The sequence below is a fragment of the Watersipora subatra genome, chromosome 1 (genome assembly GCF_963576615.1).
Source record: "Watersipora subatra chromosome 1, tzWatSuba1.1, whole genome shotgun sequence".
NCBI lineage: Eukaryota > Metazoa > Bryozoa > Gymnolaemata > Cheilostomatida > Watersiporidae > Watersipora > Watersipora subatra.
The window spans coordinates 40,889,494-40,911,151 of NC_088708.1; the positions used below are offsets into that span (position 1 = coordinate 40,889,494).

At 35.7% G+C, this 21,658-nt stretch overlaps 1 protein-coding gene and 1 pseudogene across 1 annotated transcript; both read right to left on the reverse strand.

The window, feature by feature from the left end:
- Positions 1 to 125: 125 nt before the first annotated feature.
- On the reverse strand, positions 126 to 21,488 carry LOC137396084 (uncharacterized). Its single transcript, XM_068082277.1, has 9 exons — positions 20,622 to 21,488; positions 19,504 to 19,703; positions 18,896 to 19,048; positions 17,212 to 17,353; positions 15,966 to 16,089; positions 11,145 to 11,239; positions 6,866 to 6,959; positions 3,359 to 3,534; positions 126 to 976 (listed from the first exon to the last, which is right to left on the reverse strand). Exons 1-9 carry the CDS (start codon positions 21,451 to 21,453, stop codon positions 384 to 386), a joined length of 2,409 nt encoding a protein of 802 aa, XP_067938378.1. The 5' UTR covers positions 21,454 to 21,488; the 3' UTR covers positions 126 to 383.
- On the reverse strand, positions 6,983 to 7,678 carry LOC137396100 (uncharacterized; annotated as a pseudogene).
- Positions 21,489 to 21,658: the final 170 nt, after the last annotated feature.

The following is a 21,658-nucleotide window of genomic DNA, read 5'->3' on the forward strand; positions in this document are numbered from 1 at the left end:
AGAATTTTTATACGCGAATTTAAGTTCCAAAAACTGTATATACCGTCTTTTGAATCTTTTAAAATAAATTATGTTGTATTTTTAAGAGTAGCGTCTGTTGCTGACTAAAAGTTTGTGAGTTGGAATGAAAGACATACTTTATTTTATCGAACAAAAAGTTATGCATCATACCGATAAAACTTACTTTTTTGAAGTTACAAAAAATCAATATACATCAACATGCATGTCTAATGGAATCAAATCAGTAAAAAAATATGAAATTTACACATGGAATGATGAAATAAAGTCCATGACTTCCAGACACTTATGTAAAAGGTGTTGATAACCATATACATAAACGATAATTTAAAGTGAAACGGCTGTTTCATCCGAGGTATTATGTGTTACATCTCTGTTACATTTGCTTTCCTAGACCTTAGCGTCTCTCGAACAGGTGTATCAATAGAGAGGTCAAGGTGTCCACCAAGCTCCTTGTTGACCTTCATGGGTGTGTCTAAGGAACTCACAGGACTAGCCTTATCCATATCCCTCGTGTGGCGCCTTGGTACAACTGGTGTAATATCTAGCCCACTGTCCTCTAGCCTTTGGTCATCTCTGTCGAATGGAACCCTGACGGGTGAGGGGGATAGCGTCTGATCGAATAACAGTGACTCACCAGCTGGCAGGTCAGAAACTGTAGTCAAAGTTAGTTCATTGGAAAAGGAAGAACTGGATTCTCTCTTCGTGGACTTTGCCGGAGACTCATGATGTATGGACAGTCGCGGAAGTGGAACCGGGGGTTTTTCCAGGGTAGCCTTAGCGGTTAAAGGAGGGCGAGCGGTAGGGGTGCTGGACACCATCTCCTTATCTTTTCCATTGCTGACCACTGTGACCAAAGTTGAAGAGCCAGGCAAAGTGGAGCCATGAGAAGGATCTGCTGAAGACACAGAGACTGCCAGGGTGTGAAGAGCAGGGGCACCACCAGGTATTGTCGCTCCTGTAATCAAGTAAGTCATGATCAAAATGGGACATTGTCAGCCTACGCAATAGGAGGCGGTTGATCAAATTTTGATTTACAACACTTTCCTTGGTTTTTTTAATAGGACGTAATTAATTTTCGAAGACATAAAAAAAGTTAAAACATATTTGTCCAATTGCTACAAAATAAATACGAGCGTGATCAGTACATTTTGTGCTACAAGGACTAGTTTTAACGATTGTAAATAGTAATAATAATATTTTTACATTTTTTAAAATTCGAGATTAAAAAAATTGGAATGTTTACGTGAAATATTTCTCTCCACTCTACTTTCCTTAAAAACAATAATTATAACAATATCAGTCCCCGTCTGAATCATCAGATTCACTGCTACTCGTACGACTAAATGAGGACTCGGAGCCCAATGAGATAAAATATTTGCAGCATCCTATGCGCAATGTCGAAATGTACTTTCTGTGCGATCAGCATTCATCTCGAAAATTAAAGTACTGAATCAAACAATTATATTTTTCATTATCTCCAGTTTTGAAACGTGCGTAATAATTGGTCAGATGAAACACTGTTTTGTTTTTGTAAAAAATAAATTATAGGTCTACTCCTAGTGTAAGTCAAATGATAAAACTTTTTTGGCTTCAAAGTGACATCTCATACGGAATACACAATGTCACTAAAGTGGCATTTCTTAGTAAAAGAGTTACACAATTGGCTAAAACTACGATAAAAATTAATAATTTTAGCACATATTGTATGTTAATATTTTATCATTGTTTAAAACAAAGATTAAAATGATGAAACAAAACGTAACTATTCGTGACAAATAATATTTTGTAGGAAATACTGAAACAAAAATATAGTCAAAGTGTGTACTTTTTAGAACATGAAATGATTGGTGATTTTGGAGGCACTGAGCAACACAGGCAGAATGTTATTGGGTTGAACAGGAGATGACAATCCCTACAAACACTAAACTAAAATACTAGAACACCGAGCCTTATTGAGTAGACTGCAGGGGTGTGCAACATGTTTCTTTTGAGGGCCACTTTTCAATATTTGAACAACACCCAGGGCCAGAAACCCGAAATAATGTAATCTAATAGAAAATTGTGTGTCAAGTTGAGGAGACTGAGAAAATATTATAATATAAATAAGTACATTTCTTGCAAACAATAAATACAAACTTTTATTAGAATAAGTCTGTAATATTGGACCAAGAAATTGAGACAAACAAATAAAGTGCATATCAGATAATTAGTGTGAAACTTGGTATTTTACATTTTTTACACAACTTTTCAATGTCCACTTTTACTGATGTAGTAGCAACTCGAAGTTGACTGGTCAGGTGTTCATAGGTGAGTTGACTTCGGTACCTGTCTTTAGTGAACTTCATTTTTGAAAAAACTGTTCGCAACAATACGTACTGCCAAAAAGTGATAACATGTTTCTAGCATGCAGCTCTAGATATGGATACTTTCCAAATATATATTTTTCATAAAAGGTTACTAAATCATTATTAGTATATGCTCTCCTCAAATCAGCATCTGATTGTAATTCTATCATCTCCATTTGATAGCTGTCAGGACTGACTATATAAACAAGCATCATTAACTAAGCTATTATATTGTCATTAATGCGATGATGATCTCATGGCTATTCCGTAGGCGCTAGGTGAATGAGAGTTTGTTTACTACAATAAAACACCAGCACCGCAATGCAGGGGCCACATTATCTTTGCCTGTGGGCCGGATTGTGGCCTGTGGGCCGCCTGTTGCACACCCCTTCAATAGAGCATGAACAACATCACACATATCGACGTAGATCTGTTGAGTCATGTGAAATCTTTGCAACTGCTAAATAATTATGTGTATGCGTGACACAAGAACTGAGGAGCTTTAACTGTAGGGCCTTCAGGTTCAGATAGCAATGATAGACAGTCGAAGTTAATAGGATTGAATTACTAGCATTCATGCTTACATCGGTAGCAGGATTCCTATTCCTTAATTTAGGCTAATCCTAAACAAGGCTCCACAAAAATTAGATATATAAATTCTACACTAACGCTAAATTAACAATATCATGAAAAATACATGAAGACCAGTTTCCCTAGTCAATAATTGGCTGACAATAAATATGCCTTTAATCTATGCTGGATATCAGTACCGCTAGTCTATGTTGGACATACCCATAATCCTCAAATTAATTGATAACTTCGTATGGTCAGAAAAGAGACAATGCAATATGCATCGACAACTCCAAAGCGTCCACATAGCATTATTATACGTGTAAGCCATCCAGGCGAGTATATGCCGTCTACAACTGTTTTTCATATAACTGGTGAAATCCTCAACTGTTTAGTGCTAGTAATTTATGATATTTGCTTACCATAGTTGTTAGGCACAGGAGCCATGTATTTAGGTATCGTATCCTGACGAACCAGTTTACCCGAGGGCTTGTTTAAAATACTTGGTTCCAGGTATCCATTTATCTCCACACAATCGTCCAGATTAGGCAGCGATTTCAAATCTTCTCCAGCGTTAGCAGAATTATCTTCAAGAAATCTATAAGCAGATTTTTAGCCTGAGGGTGCAGCTCGTGAGAATAAACAAATCTTGGATGATCTCTGCAAGACATCTGTTCTGCCCTATGTTGGTAAAACTAGTTACCAGACCAAATTTTAGTTTTTTCGCTCGCCGCTCCAGAGTTTTTAATCAACTGAGCTAATTTTTACAACAGACATGTATTACAAGACAGAGAATGTTCATATTTATTTTGAATGATCAAAGTAAAACCTAACCCTCAATAATCCTATTAAACTAGTTATGCAAGCAGAATGTTGAGTGATTAGGCCAGGTATTCTGCTAGAATAACTAGCTAGCAAAAGTTAGACTTTTGAATGCAGTTATGCAATGCATACAGCCACGGTTTCTGCTGGTAAAACTAGTTAAAAGGTTTGCAAAAGTTCATGTTATCTAAAAATTAAAAAAGTATTTGCATAATCACAGTAGATAAAACGGGTTTCTGCAGACAAAACTAGTTTCTGGCTAACTTAGACAACGCTTGTGCATTGTTGCTATCAATTTGCGCTTGAGAAAGAGTCACACTAGTACTAATTTTCATGAACATTCAAATAATAATTGTGGTGATTGTACTCAATAGCCAAATGTACATATTCATAAGAAAGTAATCTACTTTAAAAAATAACAAGATTGTTAATATATTTTGTGAATAATGTAAAAGGTAATATCATAAAAATTAATAATAGATGATATTAACCAAGTACAAAATATAATTACTTGGTTTGCAATTGCATGCTTCCCACATGTGATATTTAAAATTTTAATATGGCATAACACATTTAGTTTAAAAAATTTACCGTGACGTTTACCTGCACTATCACTCAAATGGTAGGTGCAATAAACCTAAAATAAGAATATACAATCTGCATGTACATGTTACAAATATTATATGCATTAAAAATAATAAAAAGCTGTTGAATGTCCTCAAAATCTCCATTGGCATGTAGTATTATTGCAACAGTTGGTTTGTCTTAGGTTGAATTGAATTGTGTTACAAAAATTCATTGTGGGCTAATTGATGTGCATCTACGTTGTGAGCGCCAATCGAGTATTGTCAAATTTTTTGATGTTACATGTTAAACAGCTACAAAATTATGACTGCACAGATTGCAAAAGTTGTTGCCTAGGAAAGTGTGCAGACTTGAGTAATGCTGTTGTAATAAAATATTGTAGAACAGAGTACTTACTGGTCTTTTGATTGTGCCACCTATCCTCGGGTTAGTGGACGCCTTGTCAACTAAATAATGAATAAAATTTGTTCGCTCGATATAGGGAATGTTCAAAAACTCGATATAAATTTGAACTCTCAGGCGCTGATCTCTCTCTTTCTCTCTCACACTCTCACTGCATGGCTCATTCAAACAGTGCATTTTTCTTCCATGCTGCAGTTTGTCTTTTAACGCACATCTACGGCTTGTGGTACTTGCATGGGTCATATTTACAGACTCACAAAATGCGATGTGGCAGTGTGGTATTGCTTTCAATTTTATATACTGTGACTATGTGGATATTTTTGTTATTTTTGGATAATAAAAACTTTTGCAAACACCTTAACTAGTTTTGCCAGCAGAAACCATGGCTTCATGCATTGCATAACTGCTTTCATAGCTCTGTAAGTGTTGCTAATTAGCTATTTCGGCAGAATACCTGGCCTACTTGCTCAGAATTTTGCTTGCATAACTAGCTTAATGGGATTATTAAGGATTAGGCTTCACTTTGGTCATTCTAAACAAAGATGAGCTTTCTTTGTCTTGTAATACATGTCTGTTGTGAAAATTAGGCCACTCATTTTATATTTTTAAGTTCACGGATTTTTTCAACACATTTTAGAGTATGTCGGTCGAAATAAAAATAAAAGTGTCAATGTCTGTTTTTTCTTTTTTTTTAATGGCAAATTTTCAATGTCGAAATTAGAAAATAAAATAGACATACATACACACATATATATACATATACATATATACACAAAAAACTATACAAATAAATATTTCCATGCAAATATAGATAATAACATAGCTCACTAAACAAACAAATTATAGCCATATACTACGTGACTAGAGCTTGTCAAGCAGATACTAAAAAAGAAACACAAAATTACAAAAAGTTTAAATCAGCTGTTACATGTATGCATCCCCAGAAAATCCTGAGTTGATTTCCTTGCAATGAAGTAGATGTTTTCACGTAAAAATAGTGTGAAGAAATTAGCAAGCATACTCAATATATAAGCAATAAGAAGAAAGCTGCGAACAAATTTCTTTTTTTCTTGAATGTTTCAAGATAGTTCTAAACACGGCTGCTTCGCGCAGCGTCAATATAACAATAATAGTAATGATAAAAAAAACATTTCAAATACAATTTGCAAATTGTAATCAGTCAAATGACCATCGTCAGAATAATTCGTCAAACTGCAATAAGGCTAGTAAAGCCAACCAAGAATTATTCTACATTATCCCGTAATTGGCTTCCCATAACTATCAAAATATTCATCATAAGTGGAAGTAAATGTTTTAAAAGTCCAGAATTTATGGCAGCCGTCAAAATCAAAACTCTTCGTCAGTTCAACAGCGTCTAGCACATTTCAACTTAATCGTTATCATTAAATATGTGAATCCAGAACAGACAAAACCAAAAAGTCCGTTTTCCATTCCTTTCTTAGCAGCAAAATGGTGTCGAAATGGATTTGCTAGGTTTGCAACCACTAGTAATATCCTGAAAACGGGCTTTGCACGATACGTTCGCACCTTTCGTCCGAGCATTGTCGACACTAAACAACAAGAAAATCACCGTTTGGCCGTTCTGGGTGCTGAAATTTTGCTGCCTCATAGAACAATACGGCCCTGGTTACAAGAAAGCTAACGTTACGTTTTCAAATAAAAAACATTAATCAACAAATTGCAAGTTTCGGCGGTTCAAATAAAAATAAAAGTACACATAAACATTTTATTTTTTCAGCGGTAGTTTTTATCTCGTGTCGGCGGATCCGTGAACCTAATAATCAAAAATGAGAGGCCTTAGCTCAGTTGATTGAAAACTCTGGGGTGGCGAGCGAAAAAACTAAAATTTGGTCTGGTAGTTAGTTTTACCAACATAGGGCAGTGTTATACATGTATGTACACATCACTGATACACACCAGTAGGAATTATGTATTTGGTAGCAACACTAATTCAGCTATTTACATCGAACAAACGCATACGCAACTAATATTCACAAGGATTAAATGGTATCTGGGAACTGTCTTCCTACATCTAAGATAGACCCACAATACAACTGATGTTAGCTTGAGATTGCGCCATAAAGATTACAGGATCATACCTGCAGGGTGTGGGCGCTCGATAAGCTGGAATACTAGAATCTGGAGCTACAAGCTCCTCAGGTTCATCAACTGCAGGAATGTCTGGTGCTAGGGCTAAAACAAAGAACACAAGATGAGAATGAGATTATAGTACAACCAAGATAGTTCAATATTCTAAACTCCGTCGGATTTTTTAATATCTATTATTAGGCAATGTATCCTGAATTAGTGTGTGTATAATATTTACATGAGTGGACAACAATGCATTCTATTACTGTGTACAATGTAACTTATCAAACATAATCTGTCTTGCTACCTACCATTAGTATGTACTGGAGGTATACTAGCATGTACTGGAGGTATACTAGCATGTACTGGAGGTATACTAGCATGTACTGGAGGTATACTAGCATTTACTGGAGGTATACTAGCATTTACTGTAGGTATACTAGCATGTACTGGAGGTATACTAGCATTTACTGGAGGTATACTAGCATTTACTGTAGGTATACTAGCATGTACTGTAGGTATACTAGCATGTACTGTAGGTATACTAGCATGTACTGTAGGTATACTAGCATGTACTGTAGGTATACTAGCATGTACTGTAGGTATACTAGCATGTACTGTAGGTATACTAGCATGTACTGTAGGTATACTAGCATGTACTGTAGGTATACTAGCATGTACTGTAGGTATACTAGCATGTACTGTAGGTATACTAGCATGTACTGTAGGTATACTAGCATGTACTGTAGGTATACTAGCATGTACTGTAGGTATACTAGCATGTACTGTAGGTATACTAGCATGTACTGTAGGTATACTAGCATGTATTGTAGGTATACTAGTATGTGCCGTAGGTATACTAGCATGTACTGTAGTTATACTAGTATGTACTGTAGGTATACTAGTATGTGCTGTAGGTATACGAGCATGTGCTGTAGGTATACTAGTATTTACTGTAGGTATACTAGGTGTAGGCAGAGTTCACATACATTCTTATATTTCTCGCAATCAACAGCCATATAAAATTATTGTGTAAACTACATGTAAGTTAGCGGAGCAGAGCTACTACTGGTTCCACGCAGAGTGTGAACGAAGGCCAAAGACATGAAGAAGAACTATGACATACATGAGCATATTTTTTCTAGGTATGATCGGATGCAATTTATCATCATGTGAAATATAGTGTAAATACCAGTTTGCTGGTTTTTAGTGCCTAGCTAGTTTCTTATTTCTGAATTAGTTTAACCAGGAGTGGAGAAAAAATACTATTCAATGCTTGCACTTGAGCTGATTGCAGTGAAGAGTCTGATGTCATAATGTCATTTATGAAACAGAGAAATGAAGGAAAACTGTAAAAGCTACAGTCGCTACCTCACAATAAACTGTAACAGCCACAGTCGCTACCTCACAGTAAACTGTAACAGCTACAGTCGCTACCTCACAGTAAACTGTAACAGCTACAGTCGCTACCTCACAATAAACTGTTACAGCTACAGTCGCTACCTCACAGTAAACTGTAACAGCTACAGTCGCTACCTCACAGTAAACTGTAACAGCTACAGTCGCTACCTCACAGTAAACTGTAACAGCTACAGTCGCTACCTCACAGTAAACTGTAACAGCTACAGTCGCTACCTCACAATAAAACCCGCTTTGAGGTCTACTAAATAAACTCACAGGTCTTCAAAGGTGCTTCTGTAGCGCTGCACTAGACATGCAGTCAATTATCTCCATCACACTTGCTGACACAAGAGCGTTTACAGATTGTTACACACGCATCAATACAAGATTGTTTGTCAAGACTAATTTTTGTAAAATTATGAAAAAAAATCATGATTTTTTTGTCAAAAAACAATGATCTAAATCAATGATTTAAATAATTTCATTTTCATGCCAACCCCTATTACATGCCCAATTATTTCATGCCAACCCCTATAATACATGTACAGTCATACTTCGACTTACGAGCTTAATGAGTTCCAAGACTGAGCTCGTATGTCAATTTACTCGCATGTTGGTGCAATTTATTTATATATAGAACAATTAAATATATATATTGATTGGTTTCCATACTCTAAAAAAATGCAAGTAAAACACTCAAAACAAGATATTGTAACAGAAAGAACATGTTGGTTATTGTCCTAACTTACCACATGCTTTCAAAAAACAAATAAAAAATAATGCAAGGAAATGTGATTAATTAAAATGTAAAATTAAATACATACAATAGCAGTTAACGCTAGCACTTGCCAGGGAGGGAGATATAAGTTATCCTTCATTACAACAGTTAACTTTGATAAATTTGAATTTTATCAGTCTTGAAAGACAAACTTAGTAGCAAACCTAAAAGCAAACTTTCATTTTTAACTTAACGTAATTAAAATTTCTTCGGCGTTCATAGTCAGAAGTTTATCGCTGGTTAGCTAATTTTTTCCTTTGTTTCGCTTTCACGACTAGCCGGCCGTTTTAAGATAAACCTATCTAAGGATGTTTGCCTTTGTCGCCTTGTCAACATGTTGCGATTAGGACGAACACAGGTGTCGTCACAAAGGGTTAATGCACGACCACTAGCCAACTTGTCCGAATGTTTATTTTACAGTTTTAATAGATAGCACCGGCCTTTTCACATAGCATCGTTTCAGTTGCGCTGTCACCAGCCATTTGTTTATCCAATGCCTGAGCAGTCTCTCCATCAGCGGTCGTGAAGATCACTGCGCCGTTCAGAAACTATGGTTGGACCTTTTGCGAGCTAATTGCCCTGAATATAATCCTTCTGTTTGATAATTGTGGATGTATTTCTGTCATATTGCTGAGCTAGCTCAATCATGCATACATATTTCGCGTATTTTTCAATAATTTTCCGTTTGATATCAATTGTTATCATTTGCTTTTTCTTCGCAGTATCTTTTATTTTACTTGCAAACTTTCGGTCTACGCATAGTACTTTTAATTCACATAATTCTGCACTAAAAATCGCGCACAAAAAAACTGTACAAAAGTATAACCTGAGCAGTTGAAAAATACAGAGTGATGCTGTTCTCATAAAACACCTCTGGCATACTTGGCAACTGACTCAAGTGCTCGTATCTCAAACATAGCTCGTATGTTAGTGCTAAAACTTGCTTATAACTGGCTCGTATCTCAAGTTTCTCGTACGTTGGAGCACTCGTAAGTTGAAGTATTACTGTACATAGATCTTGATGTTACATGTTGTCATTTTCTCTATCAAGTGCGACCAGAGAGAAAACGATATGTTTAGGACTAACTACGAGATACTCGTTATTTAAATTGAATTTGAGAATTTGCACCGACTTGGTACTTTACGTTATTTGGAATATTTTACGTTGTACAAAGCAAAAACTTTGCTCAAATTCTTTATGTTACAAGGAATTGACGTTTTAGGAAGTATACATTATAGGAGGCATAATGTATTCTATTCTCACCATGTGACTCCATGGCTTTTCTCTGTTGGTGGTGGCCTTTATTTGGATATGTGTGGTAATATGTATGGTATTGTGTACATATTACCATACATAGTAAAGTAATATGTACATATTGGATGTATAGTAAGTACGAATGTTATTTCCGAGGACATGTATAGTAAGTACGAATGTTATTTCCGAGGACATGTATAGTAAGTACGAATGTTATTTCAGAGGACATATATAGTAAGTACGAATGTTATTTCCGAGGACATGTATAGTAAGTACGAATGTTATTTCCGAGGACATGTATAGTAAGTACGAATGTTATTTCCAAGGACATGTATAGTAAGTACGAATGTTATTTCCGAGGACATGTATAGTAAGTACGAATGTTATTTCCGAGAACATGTATAGTAAGTACAAATTTTATTTCCGAGGACACGTATAGTAAGTACGAATGTTATTTCAGAGGACATGTATAGTAAGTACAAATGTTATTTCCGAGGACATGTATAGTAAGTACAAATGTTTAGTAGTCAGTTAAAGATTTCTGATATGTTAAAACTATGGCTCACACTTGAAAAAAATATAATTTCTACTTTGCAAAAATTCCCATTTCGTGGGTTGGTCTGAAATGGATGCGGGGATAGGAGGAATTTTTGCCATGCCTACTACAGGTATGATCACACATTAATAACTGCATAGCCTTTTTGACAGTGACCTAACGCTCAAAAGGATTATTACTGCGCTATAGCCTTGCAGGTTTTGCTATTTTATTGTAAATACGAATATACATGTACTACACGAGAACAATAAAAATTACAATTCTACGATTGCGTGATTCAACAGTGAACAATGGCTCTACCTGTATCACTGGATGGTGACAGAGTTTTACTGTCACTTTTACTTGGTTCAGAGAGTTCTTCCCTCTCTACAGCGCTTCCCTCAGTTTGTGTGTATCTGTAAGACAACTGGAAGAGTTACACAATGGCCATATATTCACTGCTGTCAATTGCTGTCTCACTACCAATGAGAAGAAAACATTGTGAATCGCATATACGCATGTATTGCAAAGCAAACCTTGTGACAAACCAAAGTGTAGTATCAATTGCAAACATACTGTGAAGGATATCAGAACTCTGGAGCTTTCCATGATGCCAAGACCAAATTGCACAGCGATTTATATAACTCAAATTGATAAAAGCTTAGGAGGCACAGCACTGCCTAATGTAAATATAACACTTATATTTACCGTAACTATATGTTGTTACATGAAACATAGCTGGCATATCAACTAGCGAATCTCTGGCCACTAATTAGCAAAATCATACACTAGGCTGAAACATCTATTCCATGCGAGCTATTTGAATTACATGGAACTATCCTAACCCTAAAAACTTACATATTGAGGTTTAATGGCCACCACAGCTTGTTTCCTGTCACAATAAACGAACATTATTATTTTCGATTATTTCTTTTGCTGACTACAAATCCAATTTTTTAACTGTGGTTGCAAACAAAAAGTGGCACGGTGACACTCTATAGCCTCCAGTGTATCACTTTTTCTCACATGGAGTTCAGACAATCGTATATCACCTTGTATATGTGATGCCAAATACATTCGGCGCCGGGATAAACTGCATTGCAAAAGTCAATGATGGACACATCGTTTATACAAAAAATGTGTACACAAACCAATCTCTACCAGACCAAAGCATTTAAAATCTCATGAAAACACCCAACATTTCTGTAAAGAGAGAAATCCAAGCAGCAAGTCACCAAGGAGGAGAAAAATAATTGAGCACCTTAACAAAAGAACCAGCAAAAAAAGTCACAAACTCCTACTGGGTTGATAACATACAGTCAAACTTCTACTGGGTTGATAACATACAGTCAAACCTCTACTGAGTTGATAACATACAGTCAAACCTCTACTGGGTTGATAACATACAGTCAAACCACTACTGGGTTGATAACATACAGTCAAACCTCTACTGGGTTGACAACATACAGTCAAACCTCTACTGGGTTGATAACATACAGTCAAACCTCTACTGGGTTGATAACATACAGTCAAACCTCTACTGGGTTGATAACATACAGTCAAACCTCTACTGGGTTGATAACATACAGTCAAACCTCTACTGGGTTGACAACATACAGTCAAACCTCTACTGGGTTGATAACATACAGTCAAACCTCTACTGGGTTGATAACATACAGTCAAACCTCTACTGGGTTGATAACATATAGTCAAACCTCTACTGGGTTGATAACATACAGTCAAACCTCTACTGGGTTGATAACATACAGTCAAACCTCTACTGGGTTGATAACATACAGTCAAACCTCTACTGGGTTGATAACATACAGTCTAACCCAGGGGTCAGCAACCAGCGGCTCCGGGGCCACATGAGGCTCTTTCACTCCCTCGCTGTGGCTCCCTCCAACTTTGGACTTTTTTTGTTTTTTTTACCATAATTATACTAATTCATAAAAATATAGAAGTTTTATCACTAGATTTTGTAACATAATTTAAAAAATTGTAATTACGGTGATAAATAAAACATTGTTGCTTGTTATGCGCCATTATTTATGCACCAATAAAATCGCCAAAATTACACCAGCCGATACTTCTTGATTTTTTTACCCCAGGTAGGGAAACTATGGGGAATACCAAGAGAAAAAAAAGTGACAGAGAAAAATAGAACATTTAATCCCACGTGGGCTGATTCGTTTGCTTTCACTGCTGATGAGACTGGTTCAACAGTTTTATTAATATGTGATGAGAAATTTGCAAACTTACACTTATTTGTCTGATTGTCAACCTATGCAAATTTTTTGTTAAAAGCACTGAATTAAACATGAAGTTGCAATTTTTTTTGACAGTAACCTTAAAAACAACGTAATATTTTCATGTTACGTTCAAGTTATTATTAGCTATTTTGTTGTTCTTTGCAAAAGTTTAATTTAGTTTTCTCAGCAATTAAATCATTATACATGCCACACTTTTTCGTTTTATGGTGTAAACATGGTATGAAAGTATTAAAAGCTAAACAAAAACGTTACATGTAGTTTTTTTTTAATCTAAAATATCAAAAGGGGTTTGTGGCTCCCACTGCGTTATTTCCTGCTGGAAACGAGTCCAAATGGTTCTTTGAGCGGACAAGGTTGCAGACCCTTGATCTAACCTCTACTTATAACGACCTCAACGTACAATGAAACATCTGAGCAAGTATTGGAATCTACCCACAATTTAGGTAATCTCCAACATGCGCCACTCGAAACTTCTCAAAACATTGAAGTTTCATAAGCAAAGGTAAAAGGATTAATAAATATTAAAATAAAATGTGAAAAAAATATATATACAAATAAAAAGTATACCAAGTTAGTATATTTTAAATTGACATGCATGCATATACGTATATACATGTACTTACATCTACTTTTATACATCTACAAGCAGCACATACACACATGCGTATACATACATCGTAGATATATACACTGGTGAATGTCTGGGATTGCCCAGGTAGTAAAAAGGTCTTTGAACAGAAAATTTATTTTTATTTAACGTATACAACATTTACCATTTTAACGTTTAAACTTCATATAATGAGAAAAGTGTTTTTGTGCAGCTCAAATGAATTAAGAGAAAAAATAAAACAACTGTAAAGTTTTTCAAACTTTTTCAAACAACTGTAACTTATAAATTTCATATAATAAAAGAAGTGTTCTGGTGAAACAAATTAGAAGGAAAAATAAAACTGTAAATGTGTTCAAATGTAAATGTGAAATCATTAGCAAGCAATGGCTAAATATAGTCCGTTTTGCTACGATTATAATGAAAAATTATTTGATATATAATTATATGATTTTAGTTTGTTTTAGTGTTGTCATCATAAGGCGAAAATATTGTATAGAGTAGATTAGAAACCCATAGTAATTATCTAATGCAAACACTTGGTAAAAATCATACTCTGAGCATCAGATGGTTAAAGATTGGGATATACAGCCTATGGTTGGAGCTGACAGGCAGTAGCGTTATGCTTCAGAAGAAGATAAGAAAATGGAGGTAAATCTATCTTTAACATTGAGTCTCCTATATATATATATATACTTAAATAAAGGTAATAATTTTACTACTAATGAATACATGTACTAATTAAAAAAATTAAAACTTTTTTGCTATCATCAACCATTGTTTCATAACCTTTTTATCGTTTCACCTAGCTATAATATTTGCTTCAAATTTTCTTTGGCAGTTTTAGCTATTAAATTAGGTTCATGATTAGAATTTATGTTCATTTCACACTTGTAGAAAGTGAGGAAAATCGATTGATCAATGCTCATCTTTAACTCCCAGAAACAAGTTATCTGAAGATAATAAAAATTTAATATTTTGTTAGTACCAAAGTATCCAGATGTAAAGTGTCTGAAACCATCTGAAAGGCTTACAGAGGAAATCATGCATCTACAGATCATTGGTATTTTGGACATACCCAGACGGGCTTATAGGAGCAGAGTTGTGATCACTACCAACCTGCATAAACAACATGGTGAGAGGACCAAAGATGAAGAGGAATATGCAGATATGATACATACAGAGTTTGAGTTTACTGCAGTAGAGTAATTTGTCTTATTATATGAGCTGAAACTATGTGAGCGGCCACAACTTGGATGAATGTTTTTAATGAAAACTTTTTACTTGGATGATAATTTTTTGCTTGTAAAAATCATATAATAAAATAATAACGTTGAAGATAATGCAAAACATGACTTTCAGAACATATTGAATATGTCATAGCCTCGTTGCCTCTTGTGCCAAAATCTTGTCTGACAGATGAATTTATAAAGTGTAATCAGAGCTGTATTGGCAGGAACTTTTGCATAGCTCGACTCAATTCCAACAACCAAATATTAAGAGCTACTCAAACACTTTTATATACTCCATACTACTGAGTGAACACAGGTGAGTCCTCACCGCCAACCAGGTGCAAGAATGGCTTTATTCACCCTTTGCCAGAATCAGTGAGTTAATTTAATTGATTTCAAAGAAATTGATGTTGTTTTGCGTTCACTACTATGGTCAACTCAAAAACCATTTGTTCTGTACTTGAATCAACTAGTCAAATGTGACCAGTAAATTTTTTCTACAAATTGATAATAATAAAGACTAATCTTTTTTCTAAGCGTTTTTACCACGATCAAATGTTGTCGATTTTAATCTTCAAATATCTTGCCAGTAAGATCGAATAAAACAACAAAGAGCATCTTAAGTAATAGAAAAAAATCGATGCTTATTGTTAAAATCAACTAAAGTTTGGAGCAATCACATCTTTAAAGCTAAGTTTTAGTATGTATTTTACTAAAGTTGACTTCAACTTTGTCATAATCTAAACCTATAGCACACACAAAAATAAACAAACCCCTCCATTTAAAAGTTAGAATGGTAAATGTTGCATATATTAATAAAAAATAGATTTTCTGTGCAAAAACCACTTTTTTTATTAGCCGTGTAACACTGGGTATTCAGTTAGCCATATAATAATAATCAGACAAAGAGTTGTAGCAAAACAATTTGTAGTTTTGTGTAACTTGAGCATGTTTTAAAACTTGTACAACAGAACTGGTGATCTCGAATCTTACAGGAAAAAATATACCCTTTTAAATCATTTACACATACCTGACTGATGGCGAGTTACCCCGAAATGATTTCCAATAGCTCCATGGAAGACAATTCGGAATGGGTTTTCTGTGAAGGAGTTTGTAATAGCAGACTATTGAAACAACCATAGGCACGATTGACCCTGAGAAACATACGATATAGTAATTATATGGTAAATGATGGTGTGATGGTAAATGTGATACTTGAGAAGACATTCTGAATCATCTACATGTACCTGTTAAAACTGCCCTATCACGCTTGCACGATTGCAGACTTTTATCATGCTTTGACTAATGGAAGTCAGAAGTACATATATTACTATTTTAAAAGAAAACTTCCATATGACGTTTTTTTAAAAGTTCTGTTCTTAGTTTCATTCGTTCAAGAATGGAGTGAGCGATATTATAACTGGAACAAGTGATATTCAGTTTATACTTTAAGGTCATGCGTTGTATTGTGTACTGTCCTGACCAATCACACAAGGTTTAACTTAATAAAAGTTATTAATAGTTATTAAAGGTCATGTGTTGTATTGTGTACTGTCCCGACCAATCCCACAAGGTTTAACTTAATAAAAGTTATTAAACAAAACTAACAATAAAAACAAATTCATGCTACTATAATTTGTTTAAATTAACTAAATGTGTTTTATGGAACTGGCCATCTCGAAGACATTGCGGCTACTTTGCAACCTTCCTTTGTTAGAATGGAGATGTGCCAGCAAGTACTTTTTTCACAAAAACAACGATATATCCATTGTGAGGTCACACTTGATGCTTGGCACTTGACACCAGAGCTATGTATATCAGTCTTTCACAGAACTTACAAGAGCGTTACAAGTCACCTGCACGAGTCACTAGCTGATAACGAGGCTAAAGCATTATGACCTCGTAAGCTGATGATCATTTTGCCATTGCGCAACCATTAATAGCTGACACTCCCTAGGCATTTCCGAAGCTATCGTACCAGCATAAAATATTCGAACTTAAATGACACAATTTGACAAGATGAAAAAAATCATTTGTTGCGTGCACAAAGACAGTTGCAATTAGTGAAGCCACAGTTATTCTAGTGGAAAGTGCACTGCAGCCAGATATGAATATGTTAGGATAATTGTGTAGATGTGCTGTGACAATGATAGACACATAGCGGTAAACAGTCAGGTGGGCAGAGAGTACAAACAACACAAATATGAAAGATTACCAGCTGCAGTGCACTGCAACCTAAATAGAAATATAAGAGGAGGGTAACGCGAGGCACACACCAAGAACAATCGGGAATACAATATGTCGGTACCAGATGTCTGGATCATCATGCGTCTTGCAGAACCAGGCTACAGAAAGAGCAATGTTCTCAGCAAAGAAGAGCGTGTAGTAGAGAAGACAGGTTTGTCTTGTGTGTCCATCCTAAAAACATGGTAGAGAACACTGGCCATCTACAAACTATGAGATTAATGTGAGGCAGTCATTTGGATAGGTAAAGCTGTATTTCTCACCAGACAGTAAGAATTTAGCTTCAAATGTTCTACTATGACCAGTCCCATTTTTCATAGACCGAGCCAGTTTACATCCATAGACCGAGCCAGTTTACATCCATAGACCGAGCCAGTTTACATCCATAGACCGAGCCAGTTTACATTCATAGACCGAGTCAGTTTATATTCATAGACCGAGCCAGTTTACATTCATAGACCGAGCCAGTTTACATTCATAGACCGAGCCAGTTTACATTCATAGACCGAGCCAGTTTACATTCATAGACCGAGCCAGTTTACATTCATAGACCGAGCCAGTTTACATCCATAGACCGAGTCAGTTTACATTTTCAGACTGAGTCAGTGTAGGGCTTACAACTCCTTATAACTCCAATAGCTTATATACACTACACTGTACATATTAAAAATGAATAACAAAATAGTATATTAACCCTAGTAACTTTAATTAACTACAGTAACTCTAGTGTATTTAGCAGTTATGACCTGCTTATGATTTCGGTTATGACTCTTACTTTAACGTCATTATCGATCTTAGGATCCATGGCTACCAAATTAAAATTATATATAATTTTAATTCATTACCCAACAAATTTAATTAATAATTCAAAACTAACGATATTAGTTACACCGATTCCATTACTGGATGGTCGCTGCATTAGAACCATTAACAAAAACTGTATCGCTCCAACTGTTGCGATAAAATCTTAAAGATCGATACTGTTAAAAAATATCGCTCGTCAAAGAAAGCCAGGCTTCACATATTCATTTGACATTTCCCAAAAATAAATGTGAACAATGCAAAACAATAATTGTGGTACATACAAATTTCAAGAAACAATTTTCTCATTATATATGATAAAAACTAGTATTAGTAGTAGTAACTGTAGTGACCGTTAAGGAGCTGTGTCAGTACACACCTCCTTAACGGTCACTACAGTTACTAGGGTCACTACAGTCCCTACAGTTACTACAGTCACTACTTCCATCACTACAGTCACTACAGTTACTAAATTCCCTACAGTTACTACTTTCACCACTACAGTTACTAGTCACTACAGTTACTACAGTCACTACAATTACTACGGTCTCTACAGTTACTACTGCCACAATCATTAGTGCACAGAATGATAAGTCATTCAGGAAAAAGGTAGATCCTGTGAAATGCCATGAGCCAACTAACACAGACCAACTGCAAGCAGCATTTTTTTGCCTAAAAACTCCAAAGTGACAAAGTGAACAGGTCCTTTATTGGAATGGGTGGAGCTTCCTTCGGAATGCTTGGCTTTAATTTGGACATAAACAGAGCTACATTTGTAATTAAGAATGGCTAACTTGATATTATATGATATCATTGTGATATATCCGCAACATGTATTCCTTGAAATCTTATTAGATGCATACAGAATAAGGTTTAGAGAGCCTATAGATGTATCCACAGACGTATCCACAATACCTTGAGATTGAAGAAGCAGAAGCACCAGACCAGTCCCATTACAAAAATGAATCCTAATTCACACCGTGGTTTCTCACAGAAGTTGGTTTTTAGGCTGAATAACCAGGCGATCATGAGTAGGTAGTGAAGGGAAGCAAATAGCCCGAGGAAGTACTACAAAGGATAAAGAATTTGTCTATGGGTACATCTATGTGTACATCTATTGGAAAACCCTCAATGAATAGTAACAACTGTAAAGCTATGACAATGGATTAGAGACCAGCAAGTTTTGTAACAAATAATATGGTCCGTTCATACAAGTGCAACTTGTTTGACAGATGTCACCTATAGACCTTACCGACCAAATGAAGGAGTTCACAAAATATCAATGAGTGATTAAAAAAATTTGGTTTAGATAATTTTGCCATAGTTCATATAAAAATATGTAACAAATGGTATAATACAGGTCTATGAAGGCCAACACGTTTAACATTGAAAACTAAAGTTTGTTGACATGAACGAGTATGGCTTTCCAACTATATAAAAAACATAGAAATTTTTCAGCAGTTCAACGGTCAGGAAGAAATGACAAATCTACGAGCAAATGACTAGGATAGATAAAAACTTACACCATATACAGACATGAACATGGCAAAGATAACAATCCTCGGAGAAATTTCAAATATCCTCCATAAGAACCGAACTGCTATACCAAAGAGCTTGATTTCATCTACATCGTGGCGGGACATTCGGAGTGCCTTGTGATATGCAACCACACTCCATGCAAGGGATACAACTGAAAGCACTATTGATCCAATGGTAACAGCGACTGCAAATGTACGGAATACATGTTAGGATAAATGCTCAGTAGTACCTCAGCAGCTACCTGCTCAGTGTATAGTAATCATACCTTGATATTGGAGCGTTATACCTGCTCAGTGTATAGTAATCATACCTTGATATTGGAGCGTTATACCTGCTCAGTGTATAGTAATCATACCTTAATATTGGAGCGTTATACCTGCTCAGTGTACAGTAATCATACCTTGATATTGGAGCTTTATACCTGCTCAGTGTATAGTAATCATACCTTGATATTGGAGTGTTATACCTGCTCAGTGTATAGTAATCATACCTTGATATTGGAGCGAATGAAGGCCAAAATAAGTATTGAGAATAATCAACATCCATCAGTTAAAACGGATATCAACTATTAGTGTGTAAAGAAAGTTACCATGACTAAAAGATCAATTAGGCAATTTGCCTCTAAAGATAATGTTTCAAATAAAGAGTAGAGTAACTAGACTTCTTTGAAAATATGCATAATATATGATATAGCACTAACCGCTAAAGCAATAGGCTAAATCATAAAATGACAATTTAAGGATTGACATAGGCCAACATGATTTAGGTAGATAGTTGCTTGATTGTCAGTGGTAAAATATTATGAGGTAGCAGTGCTACTGGACAACCAGTAACAGAACATAGATGAGTCAGGAGAGAAACAAAAGGGCCTTTCAGCAAGAATTTGTCATACCATAGTAATTCAAGTGCGAATTCGCATAGCAATGATAAAGAGATACACAAATCTTTATTATTGCTCTCGATTCTCTGTAAATGATAATGTTATGAAACAGTAAACCTCAACAGAATGGTCAAAAGCAATTGTATCGCTGCAGACTACAATAAAAATGTGTTTCAAAGTACATGTAACTAATTTATTCTTAAACTGTGAATAGGTTCTTACTTAAAAAATAGTTTCCTTCCCGTTGTCCTTCCAACCCTCTTCTAGAGAGCATTATATAAACTTGAAGCAAAAACTGTGGAGCTGATTCTAAAAATGCTTCAAATAGTCGCAACATGGCACCATCGGTTCTTTGGAACTGCATTTCACTGTAGTAATATTGTCGCAGTTTAGAGTTCATACCCTTCTTACGACTCCGCCAACCATAGGCAATCGTATCTATGTACCTCACTACTGGACCCAATGTTAAGGCACAGGCAATAACTCGTAGTAGAACTCCAGTTCTGGTCGATGCGTCGTCTGGCATATCTTTCTTTTTGGAAACATATTCAAAGTAATACCACCAGAGACTAAATATTGACGTTACCACACTTGCTAATAGAATGAAGACGAGAGTAAAAACAAAGAATAATGGCTCCTGCTCGATAGCCAGATAATGTTTGTAACACAAAAAGCAATCGAAGCCAATATCAGCGATATATAGAATAATCGAAAAGCAGTTGAGGAAAATGTCCAACTTCGAAAAAATTAATTTATCAGGTATATCGATTATCTCATGACTCAAATGTGAATCTCCTTCATCAGGCAGTTTGTCTGGAGTACCACTGAAATAGCCATCACCAGTGATGTGCAGTGGCGACCTTATCGCGTCTTCGCTGGTTGATTTCTTGACATACCTAGTAGACGAACGCGTGGGTGCCGATGCAGTGGCTATTGTGACGCCAATGTCTGGCAGGTCAATAGGTTTATGACTCTTAATACTAAACTGCGAGTGTCCAGTGTCCTTCTCCCAAAGCTGTCTCCTCGATAAAGGAATCTTAACGGAAAAAGCCATGTTTCTCAAGGGTCTTCCATGACGCAGCGACCACAACCAAATTTTCTTGCAATGTAATGCGATTATAATAGCTGTTGTTGTAATAGTCGTTTACCGCGGCCTCTTGCCCGGTGAACCGTTTATGTTGCTTATTGTCCTACCTTCAACCACACGTCGTTGTGCGCGTATGACGGGCGTTATAGAGAATGTGCAATTTACACACGGT